Source organism: Podarcis tiliguerta, assembly GCF_965153285.1.
Source record: "Podarcis tiliguerta genome assembly, chromosome: 2".
NCBI lineage: Eukaryota > Metazoa > Chordata > Lepidosauria > Squamata > Lacertidae > Podarcis > Podarcis tiliguerta.
Window position 1 is genome coordinate 1,163,591 of NC_139535.1, and position 26,470 is coordinate 1,190,060.

The window sequence follows — 26,470 nt, forward strand, 5'->3', positions numbered from 1 at the left end:
GGCTGGACTAGATTGCCCTAGGGGTCCCCCCCTTCCAACTCTACCGTTCCGGGATCCCAGCCCAGCCACCCTTCGAAGCTGCCGCAGCCTGACCGTAGAAAGAGCTCCCCGGGAGGCAGCGATATGGACGCCCTACAGGTGCCAGGCCACAGGGACAGATTTTGTGTGTCGGCTTCGTGTTGGGGAGGTGGTCTCCTTTCCAGGGGCCTCCCCCTCCCCTTTGTGCATGGCGAGGTCCAAGTGCGAAAGAGGAAGGCATCAGCTGAGAGAGAGAGAGTTGGGAGACTTGGTCCTAGCTTTTATTTCTGCCCAGCGGAGCAGGCCTCGCAACGGTGTCCCCATCCCTCCCCCCACAGTCCAGGAAGACCCCCCCCCCAACTCCCCTCAGGCCTTGACGGCCCCCTTGGCCTGGGCCTTCTGGAACTCCTGCTGCAGCCGCGCCAGCGTCTCCCGCTGCTGGTCCGACTTCTTCTCGTAATCCTGCATCTGGCCCTCGTAGCGCTTGCTGAAACGACAGGACACAGCGGAGGCCGGCTCAGCACTTGTGGCTTCACAAGCCCCGGGAGGCCGAGAACACCGCCAGCCCCGCACTGCAAGGGGGTTGGGCTAGATGACACCCAGGGAGCCCTCCCAACACTACAGTTTGGGGATCCCCAGCAACACGTGTTCAGAGAAGTGACCCCTCTGACAGCTCGTCTCCTCCCCCTCCCCAAGGTGGCTAGCCAGCTGTCCTTTTATCTTATTTTTAGTTTTTAATTGGTTATAATAATAATTATTTATTATTTGTACCCCAGCCACTCTGGGCGGCTTCCAACAAAGATTAAAAATACATTAAAATGTCACACATTAAAAACTTCCCTGAACAGGGCTGCCTTCAAATGTCTTCTAAATGTCAGGTAGTTCTTTATTTCCTTGACATCTGAAGGGAGGGCATTCCACAGGGCGGGTGCCACCACCAAGAAGGCCCTCTGCTTGGTTCCCTGTAGCTTTGCTTCTCACAGGGAGGGAACCGCCAAAAGGCCCTCGGAGCTGGCCCTCAGGGTCTGGGCAGAACGATGGGGGTGGAGACGCTCCTTCAGGTATACTGGGTTGAGGCCGTTTAGGGCTTTAAATGTCAGCACCAACGCTTTGAATTGTGCTCGGAAACTTACTGGGAGCCAATTTAGGTCTTTCAAGACCGGTGTTATGTGGTCTTGGCGGCCGCTCCCAGTCACCAGTCTAGCTGCCGCATTCTGGATTAGTTGTAGTTTCTGGGTCACCTTCAAAGGTAGCCCCACGGAGAGCGCATTGCAGTAATCCAAGCGAGAGAAAACCAGAGCATGGACCACTCTGGCAAGACAGTCTGCGGGCAGGAAGGGTCTCATCCTGCATACCAGATGGAGCTGGTAAATAGCTGCCCTGGACACAGAATTGACTTGCGCCTCCATGGACAGCTGTGAGTCCAAAATGACTCCCAGGCTGCGCACCTGGTCCTTCAGGGGCACAGTTACCCTATTCAGGACCAGGGAGTCCTCCACACCAGCCCGCCCCCTGTCCCCCCAAAACAGCACTTCTGTCTTGTCAGGATTCAACCTTGATGGACTGATGCCAGCTTTGAGGAGCTCAAGGTGCACAGCTCTCTTCCTCCTCTCAATCTTCACAACAACCCTGTGAGGTGGGTGAGGCCAAGCGATGGGGACTGACTCCAAGGTGACCCCAGCGAGCTACACGACAAGAGTGGGGATTCGAACCCTGCCCTCCCAGGTCCAGTCCAAGGCTCTAACTATTGTGCCACACTCTGGGTTTGTCCAGTCTTGGGTCTGTACACACCACCCCAATTAGTGGCCACAACTGCTCCCTGTGGGACCCTGGCACGCCCCCCCCCTTGCGAAGGTAACTCCACGGCAGCCTGTCTCTGAACCTGAAGGTCCCACAGATGTTATAGAATTGCAAAGGGGTCTCCCAGGGTCATCTAGTCCCGCCCCCCTCAATGCAGGGATCACAGCTGCTTAAGTCCTCGTCACAAACAGCAAGTGAGCCATAGCAACCCACGGATTCACATACACTTTATATAGTTTTGTAGCCTTGATTATATTTCATGGCCATTTTTATTATTATTGCTGTTTTCTTCTGCTTTTAAAATTTTTTTTTACACAGTCATACCTCGGGTTACAGACACTTCAGGCTGTGTTTTTTCAGGTTATGGACGCTCCGAAACCCGGGTTACTTCTGGGTTCCGCGCATGCGCAGAAGCGCTAAATCACGCTTTGTGCATGCGCAAAGTGCCGAATTGCAACCCGCGCATGTGCAGATGCGGTGCTGTGGGTTGCGAACATGCATCCCACACAGATCACATTCGCAACCCAACTGTCCACTGTGTGTGTGTGTGTGTGTGTATATATTCTGTTTAATGATTTAGAATATTCATTTAAGCAACCTTAAAATATCAGTGACTTCCCTTCTTCTCTTCCCATGGTTCATTTTGCATAGCACAAATTCCTGCACATTTTACATAAACTGAACAATTCAGTTTTCCATTATCACATCCACCAAAACTTATTTACACTGTTGAATTTATCTTAAAGCTGCCCACATTTTCAAGCGCACACAATTTCCCCTATTCTCTTTCCCCCTTTTTTCTCCTTTCCTTTACTAGAATAATCCCAATAAAATTACAGTGGTAGCTCTGGATACGAATGGGATCCATTCCGGAGCCCGGTTCGCATCCTGAGGCGAATGCAACCCGCGTTCGCACGGCGATTCGCCACTTCCACGCATGCGCGTGACGTCATTTTGACCGTCTGCGCATGCGCGAGTGGCAAAACCTGGAAGTATACATTCTGTTACATTCTGGTACACGGAGTGCAACCCAAAAGCACTCAACCTGAAGCAAATTTAATCCGAGGTATGACTCTGTGTGTGCATATATATATATATATATATATATATATATATATATATATATGAAAAACTGCAGTAGCAGAGCCTCCCCGCGGGATGGAGGCGGCACTCACATCTCCCCTGCGATGTATTCCAGGCGTTTCGCGACCGTGGCTTTGGCCTCGTCTGTGTCCTGCTTCACCAAGACGGGCCCAATCAGCTTGTAGACGGTGTTGGACGAATCCAACAGGTCCAGCTCCTGCAGAGGAAGGAAAGGTCAGCAGGGAGGGAGGCGGCTCAAGGGCCGGCTTCTGCAAAGGCTGGGGGGGGGGCGGGGGCTCACCTCCTTCACCACGTTGTTCTCGGTCAGCTGAGCCTCCAGCTTCTGCCGGGCCGTCATGCACTTGCTGATATCTGGAAGCGGGGAAGAAGAACGGGCACAGAAATTGATGGACGAGGCAGAAAGGGCGAAGCTCACCGGAATAGTAAGAAGAATCAAGAAGATCAAGATTGCAAGAAAGAATGGAAATCATTTATGGAGCATTTGCAAAATTACTCTAAACAAATAAAGACGTTAGCAGGTTTAAGATAAATAAGGTGCAGTATGAATTTTACACACACACAAACACATACATTTGTGTAAGTAGAAGAGATTGTAAATAATATAAAATATAAGGAACCAAAGAAGGAGGGGGTAGGGAGTCATAATAAGAGAAATGTGGAATATCATTTGTGTTTTAAATTTTTGGATATTTTTTCCTTTTTTCTGTACTTTGTACAAGCTTATATAATAATAATAATAATAATAATAATAATAATAATAATAATAATAATAAAAAATAAAGGGAAGAGGAAGAGTTCCCCCCAGTAAAACAAACAAAAAAAGGAAATCCATAGAGTTAAAAGTGTAAAACACACATGGAAAGATATTAAAACCAACATAGACTGGCAGTCCACAGGAATGAATGAAATCCAACCCAGAAGCATAGTGTTGGAAGGGACCCCGAGGGTCATCTAGTCCAACCCCCTGCAATGCAGGAATCTTAACTAAAGCATCCATGAGAGATGGCCGCCCAGCTTGTGCTTCAAAACCTCCAAGAACTTAACTTTTAAGTGGGCCCAGCTACTTCTTGGTGGGAGGTCAAGACGTGACAGGTGTCTAGACAGCACATATAAGAAATGGGGGGAAAGACTCCCACATTTTAAACACAAGTCCAGAACTGAGAGGTGCTGCTATAACGTTCTGGAGCAGGGAAATGGGATTCTGAGGTGCTCTTCTGACTCACTTCCTGAGCCAAGTTCAGGGGCCTTCTGGTGGTTCCCTCATTGCGAGAAGTGAGGGCCTTCTCGGCAGTGGCGCCCGCCCTGTGGAACGCCCTCCCTTCAGACGTGAAGGAAATAGGCAGCTATCCTATCTTTAAAAGACATCTGAAGGCAGCCCTGTTCAGGGAAGTTTTTAATATTTAATGCTGTATTGTTTTTAACACTCAATTGGGAGCCGCCCAGAGTGGCTGGGGAAACTCAGCCAGATGGGCGGGGTATAAATAATAATAAATTATAATGATGATGATTATGTCCTTGCATTAATTTACAAAGCCCTGGGCAACTTGGGTCCAGGGTGCTTCAGGGACCGCCTGAACCCCAATTTCCCACTCAGGTCACCTGCAGGAGCATCGCTGTTCGTTCCCCAAGTTGGTGAGGCCCATTTGGCAACAAGGAGAATTCGAGCCTTTTGAGTTATCAGCCCTGTCCTGCGGAACTTCCTGCCACTGGAGATCAGCCAACACCTGGTGAGAGCTTTTCTGCTGTCTGATTTCTACTTTTCGAACTGTTTCATGTACAACTATTCTAAGGCACTCTGATACTTTCTTGTGAATAGCTCTCTCTCTCGCTCTCTCTCTCTGTGTGTATAATGAGAGGTGGTGGTGGAATTTACCTTTCTGTAGCTGCTGGTATTTCTCCAGCTCTCCCTGGAGCTTCTTCTGCAGGGCTTCAGCCATCGCCTCCTTCTCTCAGGCGGCTCAGGAGCAGGGGTGGGGGTGGCACTCGCTGCAGAAAAAGCAAGTAACTGCCAGCGCAGCTTTGCTTGCGGAAAAGCCAAGAGCCCCCAGGAAGCTGCAGCTAGGAGAAAACACAGGGCAGATCCAGCTGTCAAAGGGCTTTGCTTACGTCCCCCTCAGGGCTCCAGTTTGGAGCAGCCCCTCGCCACTAGCTCCTGGGCGGGGGGGGGTCTCTATCCTCAGAACAGAAGCCCGTGTGGGAGGACTGAACCCGGGGGGGAGGGTTCTGCCTATGGGTCACCCCAGGGGCATCTTCTGGCCCCCTCCCCATCTCCCCCCTGGGTGTGTGGAGACGGGGGAAGGGGGCAGCCACCCCCCAGGGTCCCTCCCTCCCAGCTCCCCTCCCCCCTCCTCCAATGGATCCCCCCCAGGCACCCCTGGAGCCCCCTCCCCACCCAAGCCCCTCCCCCATTGAGCCCCCCCCCCAGCACCCATGGCGCCCCCTCCTCGCCCCTTGGTGCCCCCACCCACCTGCCCCTCTCTCTCTGCCCCCACCCCCAACACCTGCCCCCTCCCCGACTCACGTCCCGCTAAAGCTCCTCCTCCCGACCTCTAACCCGAGGAACTTCCGCCCGCAGCACCTCCGCGTCACCCAGGATCCCTCGCGGTCTCGCTCTTTCCCGCACAGGCGCAGACGGGCCGCCAGCGCCTTTGGATGCGTCACTTCCGCCCCCCGCCAAGATGGCGGCTTAACACAGGACGGGAGCGTAGTCCTAGAGCGGTCGCCTCGAAGTCCCGGGGGCTACGAACACTTCCCCGCCGCAAAGGATACCGGGAAATGTAGTTTGTCCCCCCCCAGCGGAGCTCCAGTTCCCGGAGCCCTTGACAAACTACAATTCCCAGAAGGGGTTTTTTTTTGTGGTCGGGGGGAAGGGTTGGGTGGAGAAAAGTAAAGTGCTTCTGAATGCATCGTGTGAATGCGATTCACGTGGCTGGCTGGGCCACGTGTAAACGTGTTTGCGCGCTTTTGTCATTGGTTTTTCCCATTTTTCTTATTTTTCTCTTTCTATTTTGTATTTTCATGCTGTGAGCTTCCCTGGGATCTTTGAGGACGTGGTAGCGTGTGTGTAGTGTGTGTTTGTGTAAACTTTGGGGACCCACACTGCCTCCTGTCTGTCGATAAATAAATAAGCATATAATAAATTCTCAATGGACTGATTACTGTTTTTCTAACATGTCAAATAATTTTTAAACTTCCCTTTCTGGTTATGACTTTCCACCAAAAAACACGATACTGAGTTGGCCCTTGGACAGTCAGAAGGAGGGGAGGCACAAGGGCGCATGGACGGAAGTGGGCAGGGCAGAGATTCAAGAGATTCACAGGGTAACCTGCCACATTGACTCAGAAGTCAAGGTTTCCTCTGAATTAAGTGGCCAGGATTAAGATCCTGCTGCAGGAAAGAACACCCTCAGGAGGGACATCAGCCGGAACCGAAATCAAGCTTTGATTTGAGGCTGCAATAGCTCTGTTGGTTAGAGTGTGGTGCTCATCATGCCAAGGTTGCGGGTTCAATCCCCGTAAAGGACAGCTGAATATTCCTGCAATGCTGGGGGTTGGACTAGATGACCCTCAGGGAACTTTGGGAGGTGTTACAGAATGAATGATGGCAGAGGAATATTTTTGTAGAGCAGGCATAGGCAACCTTCAGCCCTCCAGATGTTTTGGACTACAATTCCCATCATCCTTAGCTAATAGGATCAGTGGTCAGGGATGATGGGAATTGTAGTCCAAAACATCTGGAGGGCCGAAGGTTGCCTATGCCTGTTGTAGAGGTTTCAGCTTTGCTTAACACAGGCAAAAAGGCACTGTTAGTAGTGATTACATAACTGATTACAAACTTTTTAAAATAAATGATCTATTCAAGGACTGAGAAAATATAGGCCAGTGACCCGCTTTCCAGAGGGAAGGCAATGTTAAAAAGCATGGGGAGAGGACGGAGCCTTAAGGCACCCAAGTGAGCGCCCAGTTCTTAATTGCCTTAAGTCTCATCAGGGAATTAGATGGGATAATAATAATAATAATAATAGTGTAGTCTGCTGGCAGGAGGACTCCCTAGCAGTATGACTGTAGAATAACATTTGGAATTATAGAAAAGCCCAATCTTCTCCAAACCCCAAAAGCAGGAGCCATGGGGTTGCCACATGGGGACGAGGAGGGCAAATGGGGCCACCAAGAGCCTGCCCTGGAGCTCCTCCTTACCCGTGTTGGAAGTAGACTTTGATAAAAGTATCCCATTATTCAGCTGCATTATGAGGGAGGCTGAAAAAGAAAATTTAAGGTTTATATATATCAATAATAAAGGAGCATGATCAATTAAGTGGTTCCTCACAGGAAAGGGAACTGCTCTCTATGTACACGCCCACTGTTCCTAATTACTTTTTAAAAAATCTCTGCATAATAATCCTACACCCCTTGAGCCACATTCCCCCCCCCCTGACCTTGGGAAATTTATGAATCAACTGCACAGTCTTTTGGCTGAAGGAGGTCCATATTGACCATTTTTGGAGACCCACGTCTGAGTTGTTTCTGGGGTCGGGGGTTTGTCAGAGAACTAGTGACAAGAGTGCAGACTGATGATGTGGACTCTGTACCAGGAAAGCTCACACCACCATTCACCTGTGGTTCTCTTCATAGATTTTGCAGTTATTTTGGAATTTGTGCTGCAATTTCAGCTTATGAAAAGTTGTTGTTGTTGTTGTTTAGTTGTTTAGTCGTGTCCGCCTCTTTGTGACCCCCTGGACCAGAACACGCCAGGCATGTCCTCCACTGCCTCCCACAGTTTGAGCAAACTCATACAGACAAGAAAATATAACAGGGTTGCTGTAACCTATAATCCATCCACTAACTCAGGGGACAGCAAGCTTATCAGCTGATGGGCCGGTCCACACTCCGCCAGTCAGAGGATGGACTGGAGCGTGTGTGCATGCACACTCTTCTGGGTTGGTGTGCACGGAAATAACGACCCAGATGTGCACGGCAATAGCAAGTGCACATGGGTGCATCTCCATCCCGCATGTGTGTGCACACATTATTTCAGGCACACGTCCAGGTCGGAGGAGCGCCTGTGCACAAGCGCAAAGGCGCCATCAACCCAGAAGTCGGTCCCCACGCTGTACCGTGTCGGTAAGAGTTGGTGGCGGCGGGTGGCAGGGGTCATTACGGGCCGGTCGGGTTGCCAACCTCTGCACTAACTCTTACTTGTGTACAGCCTGTAAATTTGGAAAACTCGCCCACCTTGCCTATAATACTGGCAATCTTTGGCCTGAATATGCACACCTGTGTGTAGAGCCTCCAGCCACAGGTATTGTCTATCATGAAAATGGGTCCTTTGCCCAGGAAGCACCCAAGCTGGAAATATTCATGCATTTACCATCTTTGGATGCAGATGGATTGGGTCTCAGCACATGGACATAGCCATGGGGGGCAGGGAGGGGCAGCTGCCAGGGTGGCATTGGAGGGGCTGATCCAGGCAAGCTAGCCGCAAAGTGGGGTTTCCCACCCCCACCCTGGTGTGCACTGCAGGACCCTATGTGAAGCCCAGAGATGGATCCAGCTTATTGAATCTAATTTCTGCTTTCTTAATGCATGTGTTATCTTATGGCTTTTGGCTTTTGTATTTAGTCCATTCACATTCCATGTTAAACATTTACGGTATAAGCCATCATTACACTCATCTGTACGGTTTCTCCCCTGTCTGTTATTCAGGGAATAGATAGATATTTGAGCTCACAGTGAAGCATTTTGCACAAACCTGTGTCAACACCCTCCGCCCTGGCATTCCTTTGAGATGTTCAGGCACTGCCTCCCCTCCCTCACGCAAGTTGTGCAGAGATAACATTTTATCTGGACACTTCACGTAGCGGATTATGAGGAGGTGTTGCAACACAATTAATTTATAAAATATAAAGAATATATGCGGTTTGCAATATTACCTTGGGGATGTAAGAAGATTCACACTCTCTCCCTCCCTATGTAACATTACAGTACATTAAATCTTACATTATGCTTACTCTTTTTCTGGAAATCTATTTATTAAATTTTCCAAATTATTATTTAAATGCACATGCCAATTTGGCACAGTCCATCAACTTAATCTGCCATTCTTCTCTGGTAGGGACTTTGTCTTCTTTCCATCTCTGGGCTAATACCATCTGCGCAGCCGTCGTTGTGTACATAAATAACCTTTCCTGCTCCCTTGAAATTTCTCCACCTTTGAGTCCTAAAAGAGACGCTTCGGTTTTTTTATAAAAGTTATTTTAAACATTTATATATATATATATATCATTTTTTTATATATCATTTTCCAAATTTTATATATCATTTTCCAAATTTTTTTATATATCATTTTCCAAAATGCTTTTACTATCATGCATGTCCACCACATATGACAAATTGAACGTGTTCATCTTTGTAAAGCCTTCCAGAAATAATTTATACATTTTAGAAAGTAAAGGTAAAGGTACCCCTGCCCGTACGGGCCAGTCTTGACAGACTCTATGGTTGTGCGCCCATCTCACTCAAGAGGCCAGGGGCCAGCGCTGTCCGGAGACACTTCCGGGTCACGTGGCCAGCGTGACATCGCTGCTCTGGCGAGCCAGAGCCGCACACGGAAACGCTGTTTACCTTCCCGCTAGTAAGCGGTCCCTATTTATCTACTTGCACCCGGGAGTGCTTTCGAACTGCTAGGTTGGCAGGCGCTGGGACCGAACAACGGGAGCGCACCCCGCCGCGGGGATTCGAACCGCGACCTTTCGATCGGCAAGCCCTAGGCTCTGAGGCTTTTACCCACAGCGCCACCCGCGTCCTATTTTAGAAAGTAATTTCATATTATTCTGTCAAACATAATGCATTCCGGAAGTCTGTTTGACTTCCAAAAAGTTCGGATACAAAGCACAACATCTGATTAACTGCAGGAAGCTCCTGCAACCTATTGGAAGCTGCAGAAGCCGCGTCGGATGTTCAGTTCCAAAGAACACTCACAAATCGGAATATTATTTTTAGGTTTGTGGTGTTCGAGAGCCACAACGTTCAACTTGCAAGGCGTTCAGGATCCAAGATACGACTGTATATGGTTTCTCCCTTGTGTGAATCCGTTGATGAATTCTAAATTTACCATTGTCACTGAAGATCTTTCCACACTCCATACATTTACATGGTTTCTTCCATGTGAATCCGTTGGTGTGTTTTAAGTGTTCTATTATCAGTGAAGCTCTTTCCACACTCCTTACATTTATATGGTTTCTCCCCTGTGTGAATTCGTTGATGAATTCTAAGTGTTCCACTGTCACTGAAGCTCTTTCCACACTCCATACATTTAAATGGTTTTTCCCCTGTGTGAGTTCGATGATGGATTCTAAGTGTTTCACTCCGATTAAACCTCTTTCCGCACTCCATGCATTCAAATGGTTTCTCCCCCGTGTGTGTTCGATGATGTACACGAAGGTGTGAAATGTCCCTGAAGTTCTTTCCACAATCCATGCATTTAAATGGTTTCTCATCTATGTGAGTTCGTTCATGTGAACGAAGCTGTGAAATGTCCCTGAAGTTTTCCCCACACTCCATGCATTTAAACGGTTTCTCCCCTGTGTGAGTTCGTTCATGTGACCGAAGGTGTGAACTATTAGTGAAGTTCATTCCACACTGCATGCATTTAAATGGTTTTTCCCCTGTGTGGGTCCTTTGATGGTTTCTATAGCTTGAACTCTGACTGAAGCTCTTTCCACACTCCATACATTCAAATGGTTTCTCCCCTGTGTGAATCCGTTGATGTTTTCTAAGTGTTCTATTATCAGCGAAGCTCTTTCCACACTCCATACATTTATATGGTTTCTCCCCTGTGTGAATCCGTTGATGAACTCTAAGAGTTCCACCATCGCTGAAGCTCTTTCCACACTCCATACATTTATATGGTTTCTCCCCTGTGTGAATTCGTTGGTGAGCATGAAGGTGCGACCTCTCTCTGAAGCTCTTTCCACATTCCATACATTCAAATGGTTTCTCCCCTGTATGAATCCGTTGATGTTTTTTAAGTGTTCTATAATCACTGAAGCTCTTTCCACACTCCATACATTTATATGGTTTCTCTCCTGTGTGAATCCGTTGATGAACTCTAAGCGTTCCACTGTCACTGAAGCTCTTTCCACACTCCATGCATTGAAAGGTTTTCTCACCTGTGTGAGTTCGCTGATGCACCTGAAGGTGTGGCCTCTGTCTGAAGCTCTTTTCACACTCCATACACTCAAATGCTTTCTCCCCTGTGTGAGTTTGTTGATGTGCATGAAGGTGTGACCTCTGTGTGAAGTTCTTACCACACTCCATACATTTAAACGGTTTCTCTCCTGTGTGAGTTTGTTGATGTCTTCTAAGTGTTCCGCTACCGGTGAAGCTTTTCCCACACTCCACACATTTAAATGGTTTCTTCCCTGTGTTAGTCTGTTGATGTTTTCTAGGTGTTCCACTATCATTTAAGCTTTCTCCACGCTCCATAGCCTGAAATGGTTTCTCCACTCTTTGAGTTCACTGATGTGAAGTTTGTGTGTTCATTGGCTGAATCACATGCCACTTTCAATGCATTTAAATAGTTTCTTTGTTAATCCTAAGGAAATTTCAGATGTCCCCCAGAATTCTGACTGTCTTCTCCACTGCTTTCTTTGGAGTGCATGGAACATAAACTCCTGTTCGTATTTCAAAGAAGAAAACAAAAGAATATGAAGCACATAAAGTTCAATTAGCACCTTCTCCTATTTTAACATCTCGTACATCCTTCCATGTCCCCCCCATGTCATAGAATCATAGAACTGGAGAGTTGGAAGAGACCCTGGGGGCCATCTAATTCAACCCCCAGCAGTACAGAATTGTCCATGAACACTAAGCCTCCAGCTCCGGGCCATATTTTTCCTCAATCAACCTCTATATGTTTCTTTTTCTTTTTAAATTGAATGTTATTAAGCAAAACAAATCTTAAAATGCACACAGAACATACAGTACTAACATACATCCCATACAATTTGTACAATATAAAGATTGTGAAAAGTATAAATAAATAAAAGAAAATACAAACAACAGACAAAAAAGTAGAAGTAGTAAAAGTATAAGCAGAAAAGGAACTCACTCACAGAAGCAATACCTTTTTTTAAAAATTGCAATATGGAAGGACAATGGGCAACTTACAGAGATATTCTGGAATTTTTGGAAGGAGAAATAAAATTGAATAAACAGGATGAGATGGGACGTGTGGTGGCAGATTGGTTTCAATACCATCAAATCATCTTGTTTAGACAAGATAAAAGGAGAGGTTTTTTTACTCCAAGTTTGAAAGAGCTGTTATTGCGAGTAAAGAGAAAGTGATTTCCAAAATGTACAAGATGCTATCAGAATGGGAAACAAAGAATAAACTGGTAAAATCAGCAATTATACACTGCGTCAGAAAGATAGGTCATGATTAGAGCTGGGCGATATATTGATATATTGCCCAAGACTGGCTTGAAGTTTACATCGTGATAACTGTTTCCTAATACTGAGCTGGCAATATATTACGAATCACAATGTCTGCAAGGGCTAAGCGATACCTGCTTTTCAACATTGCAATAACTTACCAGCTAAACGCTGTAATGTTAGTAGCAGCTAAACCTCACAATATCACCTGCTAAATATTGCAGGGCTATTAGCAGATAAAGATCATAATGTTATCATTACCAAAACTCACAATATCACTTGTGGTTTATCACCAGCTAAACCTCACAATATCACCTGCTAAACGTTGCCATGTTATCAGCAGCTAAACATTTAAATCAGCCACAAGGTCTGAAATAGGGGTGGAACTGTACAGAGGAGAGCAGCACAATGTCCTTGCAATTGCTACTACTTAGGGGTCTAAAACGGATAAATGACAATATTATCAATCATCATCTCAGCGGGACTTTTGGGTTTGGGCTTGGCTACCAAATGGTGGTATTCAGGTATCCAAAGTACGGAGATGAGTCCTAGTGAATACAGATAACCTGGTAGTGTCATCAGGGAAGGGGGGGGGGAGAAAGGGGTCAGGGGTGCTGGAGGGGGAGGGGTCTCTCCGAGGCTCCTCTCCCTTCCATTAACCCTTCCATGGACTCCCTCTCCGTTTCCCCAGCCAAAAGGGACCCAGCCAGGCGCCCCACGACCCCAGGGATTCCTGCCAGGGGCAAACCGGGAGAATGGGGGGCCTCAGCCCTACCCCCAGCCCTGCTTGGGGTCCTCCTTTCCCTTCCCGCCAAGGCGTCCGGGGGAGGGCAGGGCAGCTGAGCATCTCTCGGCCCCCCAGGAAAGAGAAAGGGGAGTCTGGCGGTCCTGCTGCCCAGGAGATCTTGCAAGGCCAACCCTGGGTCGCTGGATCGGGGCCCCTGTCGACGGGCCCCAGGGAGGGCGCTTTCTTGGGGGGGGGTCTCTTTGTCCTCCCCTCTTATCCCCCCCTCTATTTTCCCACTCTCCCTCTTTACCTCTTGGTCCTCCGCCTCCCTGGCTCGATATTATTCCGCTATCCTTGTCTGCAATAGAAAGGGGTTTTTTTGGCGGGGGGGTTCTTCACTGACGCCCCTCCTCCCTATTCCGAATCTACACTTTTGGCGGCACATTTAGCAGAGACACTTCCGGTTCCTTTTGGGATGCGTTTGCCGCTAGAGCTACTTAGCTGAGAGCAGCCTCTCCCTGTGTCCGGATGGGAAGCGGACGGGACGGCGCTGCCTTTGGCCTCCTGCTCTTGGGGCTCCATCTCTCCCCCCCCCCAAGTTGCCTCTCCTCCCCACAGCAAGGGGTCGAGATGGCTGCGAGAGGGGCATCATATCTGGGGGAGGGGGGGTGATCTGCGTTTGCGGGGAGAGAAGGACGTGGTTTTCAATTTCCCTTTTTTGCTGCCAGAGTAAACTTTTGGATGGAACTGACAGATTCTTGTTAAGCGTTATATCCCCTCAAAGGTTTTCTGGGGAAGATCTTGATTCACACGCGACGCAGCAACGATGGAGACCTCAGAAGCAGCTGCGAAGGCAAAGAGGAACTTGCAGGTCGAGCGAGAGCAGAGAGAGCCCTTGAGAATGCTCTTTCCAGGAGTTCCCTGCCTGGCGACCGATGACGCTGCCTCGGCTCGGAGGCGGATTGGACGCTCGCGGGGCCGGGAGGCGGAGTGGGCGGGGCCTGCAGGAGTTTCCCCCGGGGCTGAGCGGAGAAAGTCCCATTTGGGGGCGAAGAAGAGAGAAGGATGGGGGGCTCCGGCGCTGCGCCTTTGGCCTTTGGGGGGCTCCTGCTGGGGATGCTGGTGGTCTCCGCTTCGGAGGGGCTGGGCGTGGAGGGGCCTCCAGGTGAGGAAAGATTCTGCAATGGGGGGAGAAGGAAGAGGAAACTCCGCTTAACGGGACCCCCATCGGTGGGGCTCCTTTGAAGATGATCTTCCACGATCTTAACAGGGACTCCGTAAGTGAAAGTGGAGGCCAATTCTGGATCCACACGTCCTTCCACAGTGGAGACATTAGTTTCCGGGCAGAGTTGATCAAGGTGAGGGTTTGCCAGGCTGGCCTTCCTCTTAGCACATTTCTCCCTTGTGTCCTCAGTGTATTCAAAGTCCATGACACCTATGGTGAAGGCTGTTCTCCAATTGGAGTATTCGCAGGCAAGTGTTTTCCAATGTTGCTGTTGTTTAGTTGTGTCCGACAATTATACTACATTTTGTTAGATTTGCCTCAAAGGTAAAGTTAAAGGGACCCCTGACCATTAGTTCCAGTCGTGGCTGACTCTGGGGTTGTGGCGCTCATCTCACTTTATTGGCTGAGGGAGCCGGCGTACAGCTTCCGGGTCATGTGGCCAGCATGACTAAGCCGTTTCTAGTGAACCAGAGCAGCGCACAGAAGCGCCGTTTACCTTCCCGCCAGAGTTTACCTATTTATCTACTTGCACTTTGACGTGCTTTCGAACTGCTAGGTTGGCAGGAGCAGGGACCGAGCAACGGGAGCGCAACCCATCGCGGGGATTCAAACCGCCGACCTTCTGATCGGCAAGTCCTAGGCTCTGTGGTTTAACCCACAGCGCCACCCGTATCCCTTTCAGATGTGCCTTAGGAGAGTATTTAAACCTCTTTTGTTGACCACCAGCATTACGCTTTCCATTTTTAAGTTCGGAATAGAGTAGTTCCTTTGGAAGACGATGAGGCATCTGATCAAGGTCTGTATTTTAAAACGAGCTTAAAGATATATTTGCAAATGTTTGTATGTTTCATGCCAGGCAGAAACCAGCTGGCTAAGTAGTCTGGCAGTTGTTTTTCTTAGAATCATAGAGTTGTAAGAGACCACAAGGGCCATTGAGTCCAACCCCCTGCCAAGCAGGAAACACCATCAGAGCACTCCTGACATATGGTTGTCAAGCCTCTGCTTAAAGACCGCCAAAGAAGGAGACTCCACCACACTCCTTGGCAGCAAATTCCACTGTCGAACAGCTCTTACTGTCAGGAAGTTCTTCCTAATGTTTAGGTGGAATCTTCTTTCTTGTAGTTTGCATCCATTGCTCCGTGTCCGCTTCTCTGGAGCAGCAGAAAACAACCTTTCTCCCTCCTCCATGTGACATCCCTTCATATATTTGAACATGGCTATCATATCACCCCTTAACCTCCTCTTCTCCAGGCTAAACATGCCCAGCTCCCTTAGCCGTTCCTCATAAGGCATCGTTTCCAGGCCTTTGACCATTTTGGTTGCCCTCCTCTGGACACGTTCCAGTTTGTCAGTGTCCTTCTTGAACTGTGGTGCCCAGAACTGGACACAGTACTCCAGGTGAGGTCTGACCAGAGCAGAATACAGTGGCACTGTTACTTCCCTTGATCTAGATGCTATACTCCTATTGATGCAGCCCAGAATTGCATTGGCTTTTTTAGCTGCCGCGTCACACTGTTGGCTCATGTCAAGTTTGTGGTCAACCAAGACTCCTAGATCCTTTTCACATGTACTGCTCTCAAGCCAGGTGTCACCCATCTTGTATTTGTGCCTCTCATTTTTTTTGCCCAAGTGCAATACTTTACATTTCTCCCTGTTACAATTCGTCTTGTTTGTTTTGGCCCAGTTCTCTAATCTGTCAAGGTCGTTTTGGAGTGTGATCCTGTCCTCTGGGGTGTTAGCCACCCCTCCCAGTTTGGTGTCATCTGCAAATTTGATCAGGATGCCCTTGAGTCCATCATCCAAGTCGTTGATAAAGATGTTGAATAAGACCGGGCCCAAGACAGAACCCTGTGGCACCCCACTAGTCACTCTTCTCCAGGATGAAGAGGAACCATTGATGAGACCCTTTGGGTTCGGTCAGTCAGCCAGTTACAAATCCACTGAGTGGTAGCATGGTCAAGACCGCATTTTACCAGCTTCTTTACAAGAATATCATGGGGCACCTTGTCAAATGCCTTGCTGAAATCAAGGTAGGCTACATCCACTGCATTCCCTTCATCTACCAGGCTTGTAATTCTGTCAAAAAACGAGATCAGGTTAGTCTGACATGACATATTTTTCAGAAATCCATGCTGACTATTGGTGATCACAGCATTCCTTTCTAGGTGCTCACAGACTGTTTCCTTAATGATCTGCTCCAGAATCTTCCCTGGTATTGATGTCAGACTGACTGGGCGGTAATTATTTGGGTCCTCTCTTTTCCCCTTTTTGAAAATAGGGACAACATTTGCCCTCCTCCAGTCTGCCGGGACTTCGCCTGTTCTCCAGGAATTCTCAAAGATGACTGCCAGTGGTTCTGAGATCACATCTGCCAGTTCTTTTAATACTCTTGGATGCAGTTCATCTGGCCCTGGAGACTTGAATACATCTAAACTAGCCAAGTATTCTTGTACTATCTCCTTAGTTATTCTGGGCTGTGTTTTCTCTACTGAATCATTTCCTCCAAATTCTTCAGGTCGGGCATTGTTTTCTTTATCGGAGAAGACTGAGGCAAAGAAGGCATTGAGGAGTTCAGCCCTTTCTGTGTCCCCTGTTTGCATTTCACCATCTTCTCCTCTGAGTGACCCCACTGTTTCTTTGTTCTTCCTTTTGCTACGAACATACCCATAAAAGCCTTTTTTGTTGCTTTTAACCTCTCTAGCAAGCCTGAGTTCATTTTGTGCTTTAGCTTTTCTGACTTTGTGTCTACACGTGCTGGCTATTTGTTTGAATTCCTCTTTGGTGGTTTCCCCCCTTTTCCATTTTTTGTACACATCCTTTTTAAATCTGAACTCAGTTAAAAGTTCTTTAGATAGCCACCCTGGCTTCTTTAGGCACCTTCCACGTTTCCGTCTCATTGGTATTGCCTGAAGTTGTGCTTTTACTATCTCCCTCTTAACAAACTCCCAGCCATCATGAACTCCCTTTCCTTTTAGTATTACTGTCCATGGGATCTCACCCAGCACTTCCCTAAGTTTTATGAAGTCGGCTTTCTTAAAGTCAAGAAATTGAGTCCTAGTATGCTTGGCTGCTCCTTTCTGCTGTATAGTAAACTTCAGAAGAGCATGATCACTCGTGCCTAATGATCCTTCCACTTCTACCCCACTAACCAGGTCCTCTTGTTGCTTCTCCCATTTTCTGGACAATGAAGTTGTCTGCAAGGCCAGTGAAGAATCTGTTTGACCTTATGCTCTTGGCTGAGTTTGACATCCAACAAATATCCGGGTAATTGAAGTCCCCCATTACTACTATCTCCCTTCCTTTTGCATGCTTGGCCATCTGTTCCAGGAAGGCATCATCTATGTCCTCCGTTTGGCTTGGGGATCTATAGTAAACTCCCACAATGAGGTCTCTGTTATTCTTTTCTCCCTTAATTTTGACCCAAATGCTCTCACTTTGGCTTTGAGGTTCTAAATCTTGGATCTCTTCACAGGTATACACATCCCTGACATATAACGCCACTCCTCCTCCTTTCTTGTCTGGTCTGTTTCTCTGTAATAGATTGTATCCCTCCATTATTATATTCCAATCGTGGGACTTATCCCACCAGGTTTCAGTGATGCCTATTATGTCATATTTAGTTTGCTGTACCAAGAGCTCAAGCTCATCTTATTTATTTCCCATGCTTTGCGCATTAGTGTACAGACATTGAAGTCCATTAATCATTCCCCCGTGTCTCTTATTTAAGGATTTTTTCCTCCCACCACTAGGTCTGCGTGCTGTTTGCTCCATTTGGTCTATGACATTTGGATGATCATCTTCATCAATTGATAGACTCCTACCTTCAGGAGCACTGTCTCCCTCCCCCACATTAGTCAGTTTAAAGCCCTCCTGATGAGGTTTCTGAGATTTTTGGCAAAAACATTCCTCCCAACCATTGTGAGGTGCAGCCCATCGCTTGCCAGAAGTCCATCTTCAAGAAACTGCAGTCCGTGATCTAAGAATCCAAACCATTCCTGTTTACACCATTTGCGAAGCCAGCTGTTTACTTCCACTATTTTCCCCTCTCTCCCCCTGGGCCACGTCGTTCAACTGGGAGGACAGATGAGATGACAATTTGTGCATTTAATTGCTTCAATTTCCTGCCCAGAGCCTCGTAGTCTCTTTTGATCTTCTGGAGGCTATTGTTTGCAGTGTCATTGGTTCCCACATGAACCAAGAGGAAGGGGTATTTGTCAGTGGGTTTTATGATTCCTTGCAGTCGTTCAGTTACAACTTGGATCTTAGCCCCGGGGAGACAGCACACTTCCCGAGACATCTTGTCAGGCCCACAGATCACTGCTTCTGTTCCCCTCAGTAGGGAATCCCCTATCACCACTACACGCTTCCTCTTAGGTTTGGTCGGGGTTCTTCCGTGAGCTGTCCGTTCCAAGGTCGCCTGCACATTCCCTGAGGACTGACTTTGCTGCTCGTCTTCATATACCTGATTGACTGTAATGAGGGAGAGATCCTCAAATGGAGTCTGCTCTTTGTCTTCCATGCTAGGGGAGAGGACCTCAAAGAGATTGTGTATTTCTAAACAATCAGAGTGAACCCTGGGCCTCCTACTTCTTTGAGTCACGTTTCTCCATATATCTGGCTCCTGTGTTGATGAACTAGCCTCTTTCTCAGGGGAATCCCCTGTCTCCTCCTTGGTGGAGACGGTGTGCTCTGTTGCTTCCAAGAAGAGCTCCAGCTCTCTAATTCTTTGGAGCGTAGCTACACGTTCCTCCAGTTGCTGGACTTTGTCTTTTAAGAGGGCAATCAACATGCAATTGCTGCAGGTAAAGCTGCCTGCAACCTTTGGCAAGATGGCAAACATTGCGCAGGAACCGCAGGCGACTGCAGCTGTTCCCTCCCCCTCCATCTTGAGAACATGTCGTTGGGGGTGGCTACAGCAGTCCTCCATCATAAAAAGCGTGAAGACAGGACAAATGACTCCCCCCCCAAAAAAAAAACCTAGGTCTCCCCCAACAAACGTTTGAGACTAGCTCCCCTAAATCTAAAAGATGGATCAAACTGCGCGTGCCTTCTTCCTCCCACAGCTAATCACCTGCCTCAACAGAAACCCTGCCCCCTCTGACCTTTGCACAGGGAGAGCAGCTAATCAGCCACAAAGAATCACACACACAAGAAAACCCTTTTGGCTCCTTCTTCAGCCGCTGGCCTGCAAGGTCTGATAAGCTCCTCCCACAGCTAATCACCTGCCTCAACAGAAACCCTGCCCCCTCTGACCTTTGCACAGGGAGAGCAGCTAATCAGCCACAAAGAATCACACACACAAGAAAACACTTTTTGCTCCTTCTTCAGCTGCTGCCCTGCAAGCTCAAATATAAGTGCTGGCCATCAGGGCTGGAGTGGGCAGAGCTTTGGTAACCATATACCACTGTGTCTATCATTTATTTGTCAGACAAATAAATTATTATTTTAATTTCTCTATTGCTGTGTTGAATATTTCATTCCAGCTAAGCGTTAACCACAAGCAGGGTGCTACACAGACATCAGAACAACATTTTATAGTTCAGCGAAGTTGGTGTTGAAGAATCATTGTTTCCCCATGGTTGATCTTTGCTTCTTCCAGGACACGGGGGGGGGGGGGGGGCAAAGGGTCAGGAGGGAAGGGGAAACACTCCCCCCACTGAAAAAGAACAGCTCAGGCTTCTTGGACTGGGAAGGAGAGAGCATTTATTTATTGCTATTAATTATATTCTACCTTTCAGGATTAATATTAAACACAGCAGCTTACTAATAACATTCAATTGATTTTTTTAATAAAACCACAATATTCACACATTAAATTATCTTCCTGCAGGACAGCTGATGGCAGGCAGCCTTAGGGAAGTGGCGGGGACGGGGGCGGGGAACACAGCTGAATCTGGCCCTGAGCGCTTCTTCACCTGCCTGTCAAAAACTTCCTCATGATTATTAGTCCATTTATCTCCCATCATTTCCAAGAGATTTCATAACCAATTATTAACTCTATAAAGGCAGGGAAAGCGAAAGTGTGAAACCAGGCCTGCAGCAGGAGGGTCTCGTGGGGAGGGGGTTGCAGTGAACCCCCCTTCAGAGCAGAGAAGCATCTCCCACCCTCCTCGGCATCTCGCCCTTTTCCTGGTCTCTCTCCCACCCCCAACATTTCCTCTTCCAGCCAGAGGGCAATAAAATGGGGGAGGGATAAGCATGGGCGTAGCCATCGGGGGCAGGGAGCAGCTGCGCCCCCTAAATAAATTAATTAAATAAAGCAGATAGCTTGGTTCTGCCCCCCAAAAAAATCTTGGGTCCAGGGTCTTGGAGGTTGTGGCTCCCTCTCCACAACGACCGTCCTGCCGCTCCTTCCCTTTCCTTTGGGAGGAGTTGAAAGGGGGGTGGGTTCTCCCTGCTCAGCCTCCCCCCCCCGCCATTGGATCGTGTGACATGGAAGAGAGAGAGCATCTCTCTCCTGCCCGGCAACTGCGACTATCCACTATCGTGGGAGCTCTGCCCTTAAGGCACCCAGAAACCGGAAGTCTCAATTCCTCTCCATTTTCATTCCACCCCCGCAGAGCATTTTCTGTTCCAGTATAAATCCGAGTGCCACTTCTCCAACGGGACGCAGCAGATCCGCTACCTAAATAGGTTCTTCTTCGACCGGCAGGAGCTCCTCTACTTCGACAGCGACCGAGGGAAGTTCGTGGCTGTGGCTGAACTGGGGGAGCCCGACGTCAAGAGATGGAACCAGGACAAGGACATCCTGCAGGGTGTGATGTCCAACGTGAATCGCTTCTGCTGGCGCGTCTACAGGATCTTGGAGCCCTTCATCCAGGCGAGGCGCAGTGAGTCCAGAATGAGGGGGGGCGTCATGGGAAACGGGGCCCAAGGAAGGACCCAAATGGGGGGGCACCCCTCCCAGGGCCCCAACCTCTCCCGCTTTTCAGAGAGATAAAGGGGCCTTTCCTGGTGCCCCACTCCAGAGGCAGAGTTTCTGTGTTCTTGGAAGCATCACAAACCATTTTGGGTATTGCAATGTGGATGGTGTCTTCCTTAGTTTAGTTATTTATTATGTTACCGGAAAAATCCGAGGGCTCCCTTGGACAAAAAGTAAAGACACCAACCAGAGTAAATTGGAGCAAATCAGCAGCCTGTAGGCTTGGCCTTTATTGTACTGTTGCAGCAGGGTGTTCCCCTCACTCGCAGGAGAGAGGAAAGACCCAGAACAATGGTGTGCAAGACCTTATAAAAACTTTTGAAATTCCCCTCCTCTAGGTCAAGCCCACCTAGTGTGTGTGAAGTCTGTACAAACTGAATGATGGGGGGGGGGGTTTCCTGCTACACTTTAGAAATTGCTGGCTGCTGAACCATTGCAATTAAAGAATTTAAAGTGAATTGGCTACATTTTCCTCCCAAATTACAGGAAGGGATAAATACAAAGTGCTTCGTATGTCAGCATCACATTTCATTCATTGCAGGTATTTTATTTTCAGCATAAAGAGGACTCAGTTTTTGTAGCTGATTTGAGGCAGCAGTGCCCTCTTTACGTATTCATGTGGCGTAAACATGTATGTTGTCTTCTAGAGATCCAAACACACACACACACACACACACACACACACACACACACACAAATGAACACACAAGCAAGCAATACTCCAAAGGGCTTCTGTTCCCAAAAGGGCAGGAGGAGATGTTCTGATCTCTTCACCAGTTGTAATTCATCTCTGAGACTTTAAGGGAAGCAAAAGAAAAAGAAAGAAAAATAAGACTTTCCCTTTTCAACTTTGCTTGGAGAGAAACCTTCTCCGGGATTTCTCTTTTGCACACAATTCCGAAAACAGTCAGGGGGAAATGAGAAGGCGGAACGTTTTCCAGCTTTTCCTGCTCCCCCTTGCAGATTAGCATCACTCTGATTATCAGAAGATGCTTTTAGACTCTGGAGCCACCAGGAGGGGCTGCAGACAGAGGAAGCCCCCCCCCCCCCTCCAGAAGTTGGGAGCCTGAGTGGCGCCTCTCTAGAGGCTTCACCCACGGCTAAGACACTGGTCACCATAACTATGGCCCTGGACTGCCCACTGGGATGGTGGGAGAGGATCCCTCATTCCCCTCTCCTCCCTCCCTTGAAGCCTCCAGGTCCCTCCCTGCCTAAATCTCTGACCTTCCTCCCACATCTCCCTTTCCTCCCTCCCACAGTCCGGCCCAAGGTGAAGATCACCCCCACAGACAACGTTGAATCTTCACCACACAACACTCTGCTGATTTGCACCATGAACCGCTTCTTCCCTGCGGGGATCCAGATCAAGTGGTTCAGGAACGGGAAGGAGGAGCCCAAAGTGTGGACCACGGACCTCATCCGGAACGGGAACTGGACCTTCCAAATTGAGGTGATGCTGGAGACAAAGCCAGAACGTGGAGACGTCTACACCTGCCAGGTGGAGCACGCCAGCTTCGAAGGCCCCGTCACGGTGAAATGGGGTAGGACGCCTTCCCAGCCCTGACCCACCTACTGCCCAAGGAAGTGGGGGGCATTCCCAGGGGGCTGGATGGGTTGCTCCCTGCTCAGGGGGCTGATCCCAAGCCTGCCTTTCCTCACTCGCGGCTTTTTCTTTCCTCAGAGCCACAGTCGGACTCTGCCAGGAGCAAGATGTGGACGGGGATTGTGGGGATTGTGCTGGGGCTGGTCTTTGGGGCCACTGGACTCGCCCTTTACCTGAAGAACAAGAAAGGTGAGGGTGGGGTGCCAGGGGGAGAGGGAGGGTGGGGTGTGGGGCTGGGGTGGGCTCCAGGCTCCCCTCCTCTTCTTAGGCAGAGGATCTGGAGAGGGTTCTGTTCCTTCTCCACTCCTAGGAGGTCCCTCTTGGTGTCTCCAATGGAGCCTCAGCTCTTATGGAGATGGTCTGAGGTTTAAATCTGTAGATGAAGACCTAAACCTCCTATCCAACATATGAGGGAGAAATTCAAAAGCATCTCTGGCTCTGAAGCCTTTGAGCACAGATGTTTTGCAGCTTCCTGGTCCCAACAGTAAGTCAAAGGCTCTCTCTCCCTGCTGAGCGAAGGGCCTTTGAGACACTTAGTCAGGAGGCAGAATTCATCTCCCTTGGGTCTTTTTGCTGTTTGTGTCTCTGAAATAAATCAACTGGGCAATGCAGAGCCCCAAAGGAGGCAGCTAAGGGAATATGGGAGGGTTTGTGGGGTGGGGGCATTGGGTAATGGGGAAGAGGTTAGTTGGCAAGATGTTCCCCAGGGTCCTTTCTGTATCGGGAAGGAAATATTTATTTCATACACCCCCTCATACTCCATAGGACAGAATGGGGGGGGGGGAGTTCCTAGCTGTGCCTGGAGTGTGTTATCTTGATCTTGGGGGGGGGGGGGTGGCATGTTCTCAGAGAAGCTATTTCGGGGGATATCTGGTGCTGACTGAATCTTTCTATTTTTTATTTTATCTCCCAGGGCAAGCTGTTCCTCAGCCTGCAGGTAACTTTCCTCTCTGTTTTTCCATCTTCCTCCTCCTCCCCCAACCCCCTTCTCCTGGCTGCTTCCTTGCAGAACAGTGGGGAGGGGCTTTCTATGGACAAATCCGTTCCCTGATGCACACACTCCAATATCATGTCCTGGAAGGGGGTCTCCAGGGGAATGTCCCACCTGGGAGACAGTCAAGCAAAGTTCCTTCGCAGAGGCTGAGTGAGGAGACCAGGGCTGGTGTTTGGCCCTTGGGGAAGAAAGCTCTTCTGCCCACTGCAGGACATCTATTCCAGGGGGGAGGGTCCTCTTTCGCCCCAAGGGCTGCATCCCCCCTTTCCGGGGCCCACATGCCGCTGCTGGGCAGGTCTGGGTGGAGAAAAACGTGCCAACTTCCGTATTGCTGAGTGGACTAGTTTCTGCCCCTGTCTGTTCTTGGTCCAGGCAAGCAAGGGGCATCCTCAGAGTTCAAGGGAGTTGTAATCACTCAAGGAGGGTTCAAAGCAGAAAGAGAAGTCTGGGGGCCACATTTGGTCCAGGGTCCATGGTTCCCCATTTCTGATCTAGAGAGATCTCCTTGGTCTCTTCTGAACCTCCTCTTCTCCACTGCCAAAGCCAGCCAGGTCTCCCTCCCTCTGCCTCCTTCCCTCCTCAGAGCCCCCCTGCCAGGCCCATAACTGGTGGCGATGGGAATTGTAGTTCACAATCTCTGGTGGCCGCTCTATGGAGTGTCCCCCCAATCTTGCCAGGGATTCTTCTGCCCCTTTCTCCCCATTCCTCACCCCACAGTGATGGCCTTGTCTCTCTCTTCTCTGTCTTCAGTACTCATCAGTTAGACTTCGCTGCTCCATCAGGATCCTGGGATGTGGAGAAGCTCTTTTCTTCCTGCCAGTTGCCCTCTGTCCATGCTCAGAGGTGGAAACCTCCTTGGAAGGTGGATGGAAGGAGTCACAGATCAAGAACGACAGTGTCCGCCCCTCCCCCACCTCTGTTGCTTGCCTGTCATTTGGGGAAAGTTTCTTTTTGTCTTTCCCTTTCCGCTTGTGGATTGCAAGTTATGGCAACCTGATTCCTTCTTTGCACCCCTCTGCTAGAGAATTTGTGCCTTGAATCTCCCTGGAGGAGCCTGAGCTGCCCCTGAAAACAACCATGAATCTGGTCAGAGATTGCAAGGACTGGTCCTTCAAGCCCCAAAGGAGAGCCTGATCCTTGAGATTCCTTATTGCAGGAGGTTGGGCTAGATGACCCTTGGGGTCCCTTCTCTACGATTCCATAAAATGGTGAATGGCCAGATATATTTATTGAAAGCTTCTTCCCACAGCCCTGTGACACGGAGGATGAGCCCGTTTTTGGAGACAGTCCCTGCTCCCCACCCTCACCCTGCTGACTTTGTCTCCTCAGGGAGAGTAGTTTGTCAATTTCTCTGTAAATATCCTGCTCTTTTGTGATCTTAAGGATCAGCCCTCTGACTGGGATCCTCACCTGACCCACTTCCAGGCAGAAGCAGATTTCACAGCCTTGAGAGTATTTCCTCTGAGTTGCACCAGTGAAGATTTTCTTCAGCTTCCCTCTGTGGTCCTTCAACTATTTTATTCGTTCAGATGTCAACATTCAAGTAGCGCCACACTTGACAATCCTGGGTGTAAGAAAAAGGGTTGATCTGCCCATTTCCACACAACTTCACCTGAAAGAAGGTGACCTTCAGTCATACCTCTAGCACTTCCCCACCTTTGGGTCATTGACTTGTTTAAAGCCTTTTAATGTAACCGTTCAACACCCCAAAGTGGCTTACCACACAAACATCCTAATAAAAGCAAGAGAAGTCTGTTTCAATCCAGTCTGTGTGTCAGCCATCAAAGGGTACTAATTTGGGAGCCATTTTTCCCTGAGAAAACCCTCCACACACCGCATGGTCTCCTGAGGTGATTCTATTATGAATTTGTTTTTAAACTAGCTATTCAGGAGAGCCAAATGCCTTCTCCAGTGTTTCCACAAACATGAACTTTTCAGGGGGAGGAAAAACACATCTTTTGAATCCTCCTGTGACTAAAACTCCTGAGGGAATTTTCTATTCCTCCATTTATCAGACTATGAGCCCCTTGGAGGAGGGAACATGGAGTCCGTTGCCCCCTGGGCATCCCTTCCTTGACCCTTCAGGCCCTGAGGAGGGAAGGATGCCAGTCTCCACAGGGAAGCCATTTTCTCCTCATGTTTGGGCTCCCTCAGGAGAAAAGAGCGGGAAACACCTCAGGCAGAGGGAGACTCTCTTGTCTCTGCCCAGGTTCCTTGCAAATTTCCCTGCCTGTTCTGAGGAGAAACAAATGTCCGCCCTTGTCTACAGAGAAACTCTCCAGGATTCCCTAAGAGATTCCTCTGCCCCCTTTGTTGTTTCTGGGGGGAACTGACAGGAAATCTCAAGGCTGACCAAGGTCTGAGGGAATTTCTAGTATCCCCTCAGGACTCGGAGGGAAACAAGATGGACGTCCAGATGAAACCCCCACCTGCCACACCTCGCGGCCCCCTGAAGTGATGGCACCTCCACAAACCCCCCTGCCCCACTCCTTGGCCCCAAACCCCGGCATTTGGGGGCTGGGAAGCAAGGAGGAAGGAGACCCTGTGCCCCCCCATGGTGGGTCCTGACTTGATCCACCACAGTCATCCTGAGGGATTGACACAACCTCCATTAGCCCCCTTTGCCCCCCTTTATCAGACTGAGA

At 48.9% G+C, this 26,470-nt stretch overlaps 2 protein-coding genes and 1 pseudogene across 4 annotated transcripts; 1 reads left to right on the top strand and 2 right to left on the bottom strand.

The window, feature by feature from the left end:
• Positions 1-283: 283 nt before the first annotated feature.
• Positions 284-5,588, bottom strand: PFDN6 (prefoldin subunit 6). 2 transcript variants are annotated; one of them, XM_083426874.1, is made up of 5 exons: positions 5,444-5,588; positions 4,796-4,908; positions 3,203-3,273; positions 2,994-3,118; positions 284-505 (listed from the first exon to the last, which is right to left on the bottom strand). In XM_083426874.1, the coding sequence occupies exons 2-5, from the start codon at positions 4,857-4,859 to the stop codon at positions 385-387; spliced, it is 381 nt and encodes a 126-aa protein (XP_083283000.1). In that variant the 5' UTR covers positions 4,860-4,908; positions 5,444-5,588; the 3' UTR covers positions 284-384. The 2 variants fall into 2 exon arrangements, with proteins under 2 accessions (XP_083283000.1, XP_083282999.1); XM_083426873.1 differs by having other exon boundaries at positions 4,796-4,980; positions 5,444-5,548.
• Positions 5,589-9,732: 4,144 nt separating this feature from the next.
• LOC310670635 (uncharacterized protein) lies at positions 9,733-13,544 on the bottom strand. Its single transcript, XM_083426259.1, has 2 exons — positions 13,392-13,544; positions 9,733-11,594 (listed from the first exon to the last, which is right to left on the bottom strand). The coding sequence occupies exon 2, from the start codon at positions 11,404-11,406 to the stop codon at positions 10,069-10,071; it is 1,338 nt and encodes a 445-aa protein (XP_083282385.1). The 5' UTR covers positions 11,407-11,594; positions 13,392-13,544; the 3' UTR covers positions 9,733-10,068.
• Positions 13,545-13,888: 344 nt separating this feature from the next.
• On the top strand, positions 13,889-25,586 carry LOC310670798 (H-2 class II histocompatibility antigen, E-S beta chain-like; annotated as a pseudogene). Its single transcript, XR_014515520.1, has 6 exons — positions 13,889-14,246; positions 20,867-21,136; positions 22,488-22,769; positions 22,910-23,020; positions 23,745-23,768; positions 24,576-25,586. The product of XR_014515520.1 is annotated as an H-2 class II histocompatibility antigen, E-S beta chain-like (transcript).
• Positions 25,587-26,470: the final 884 nt, after the last annotated feature.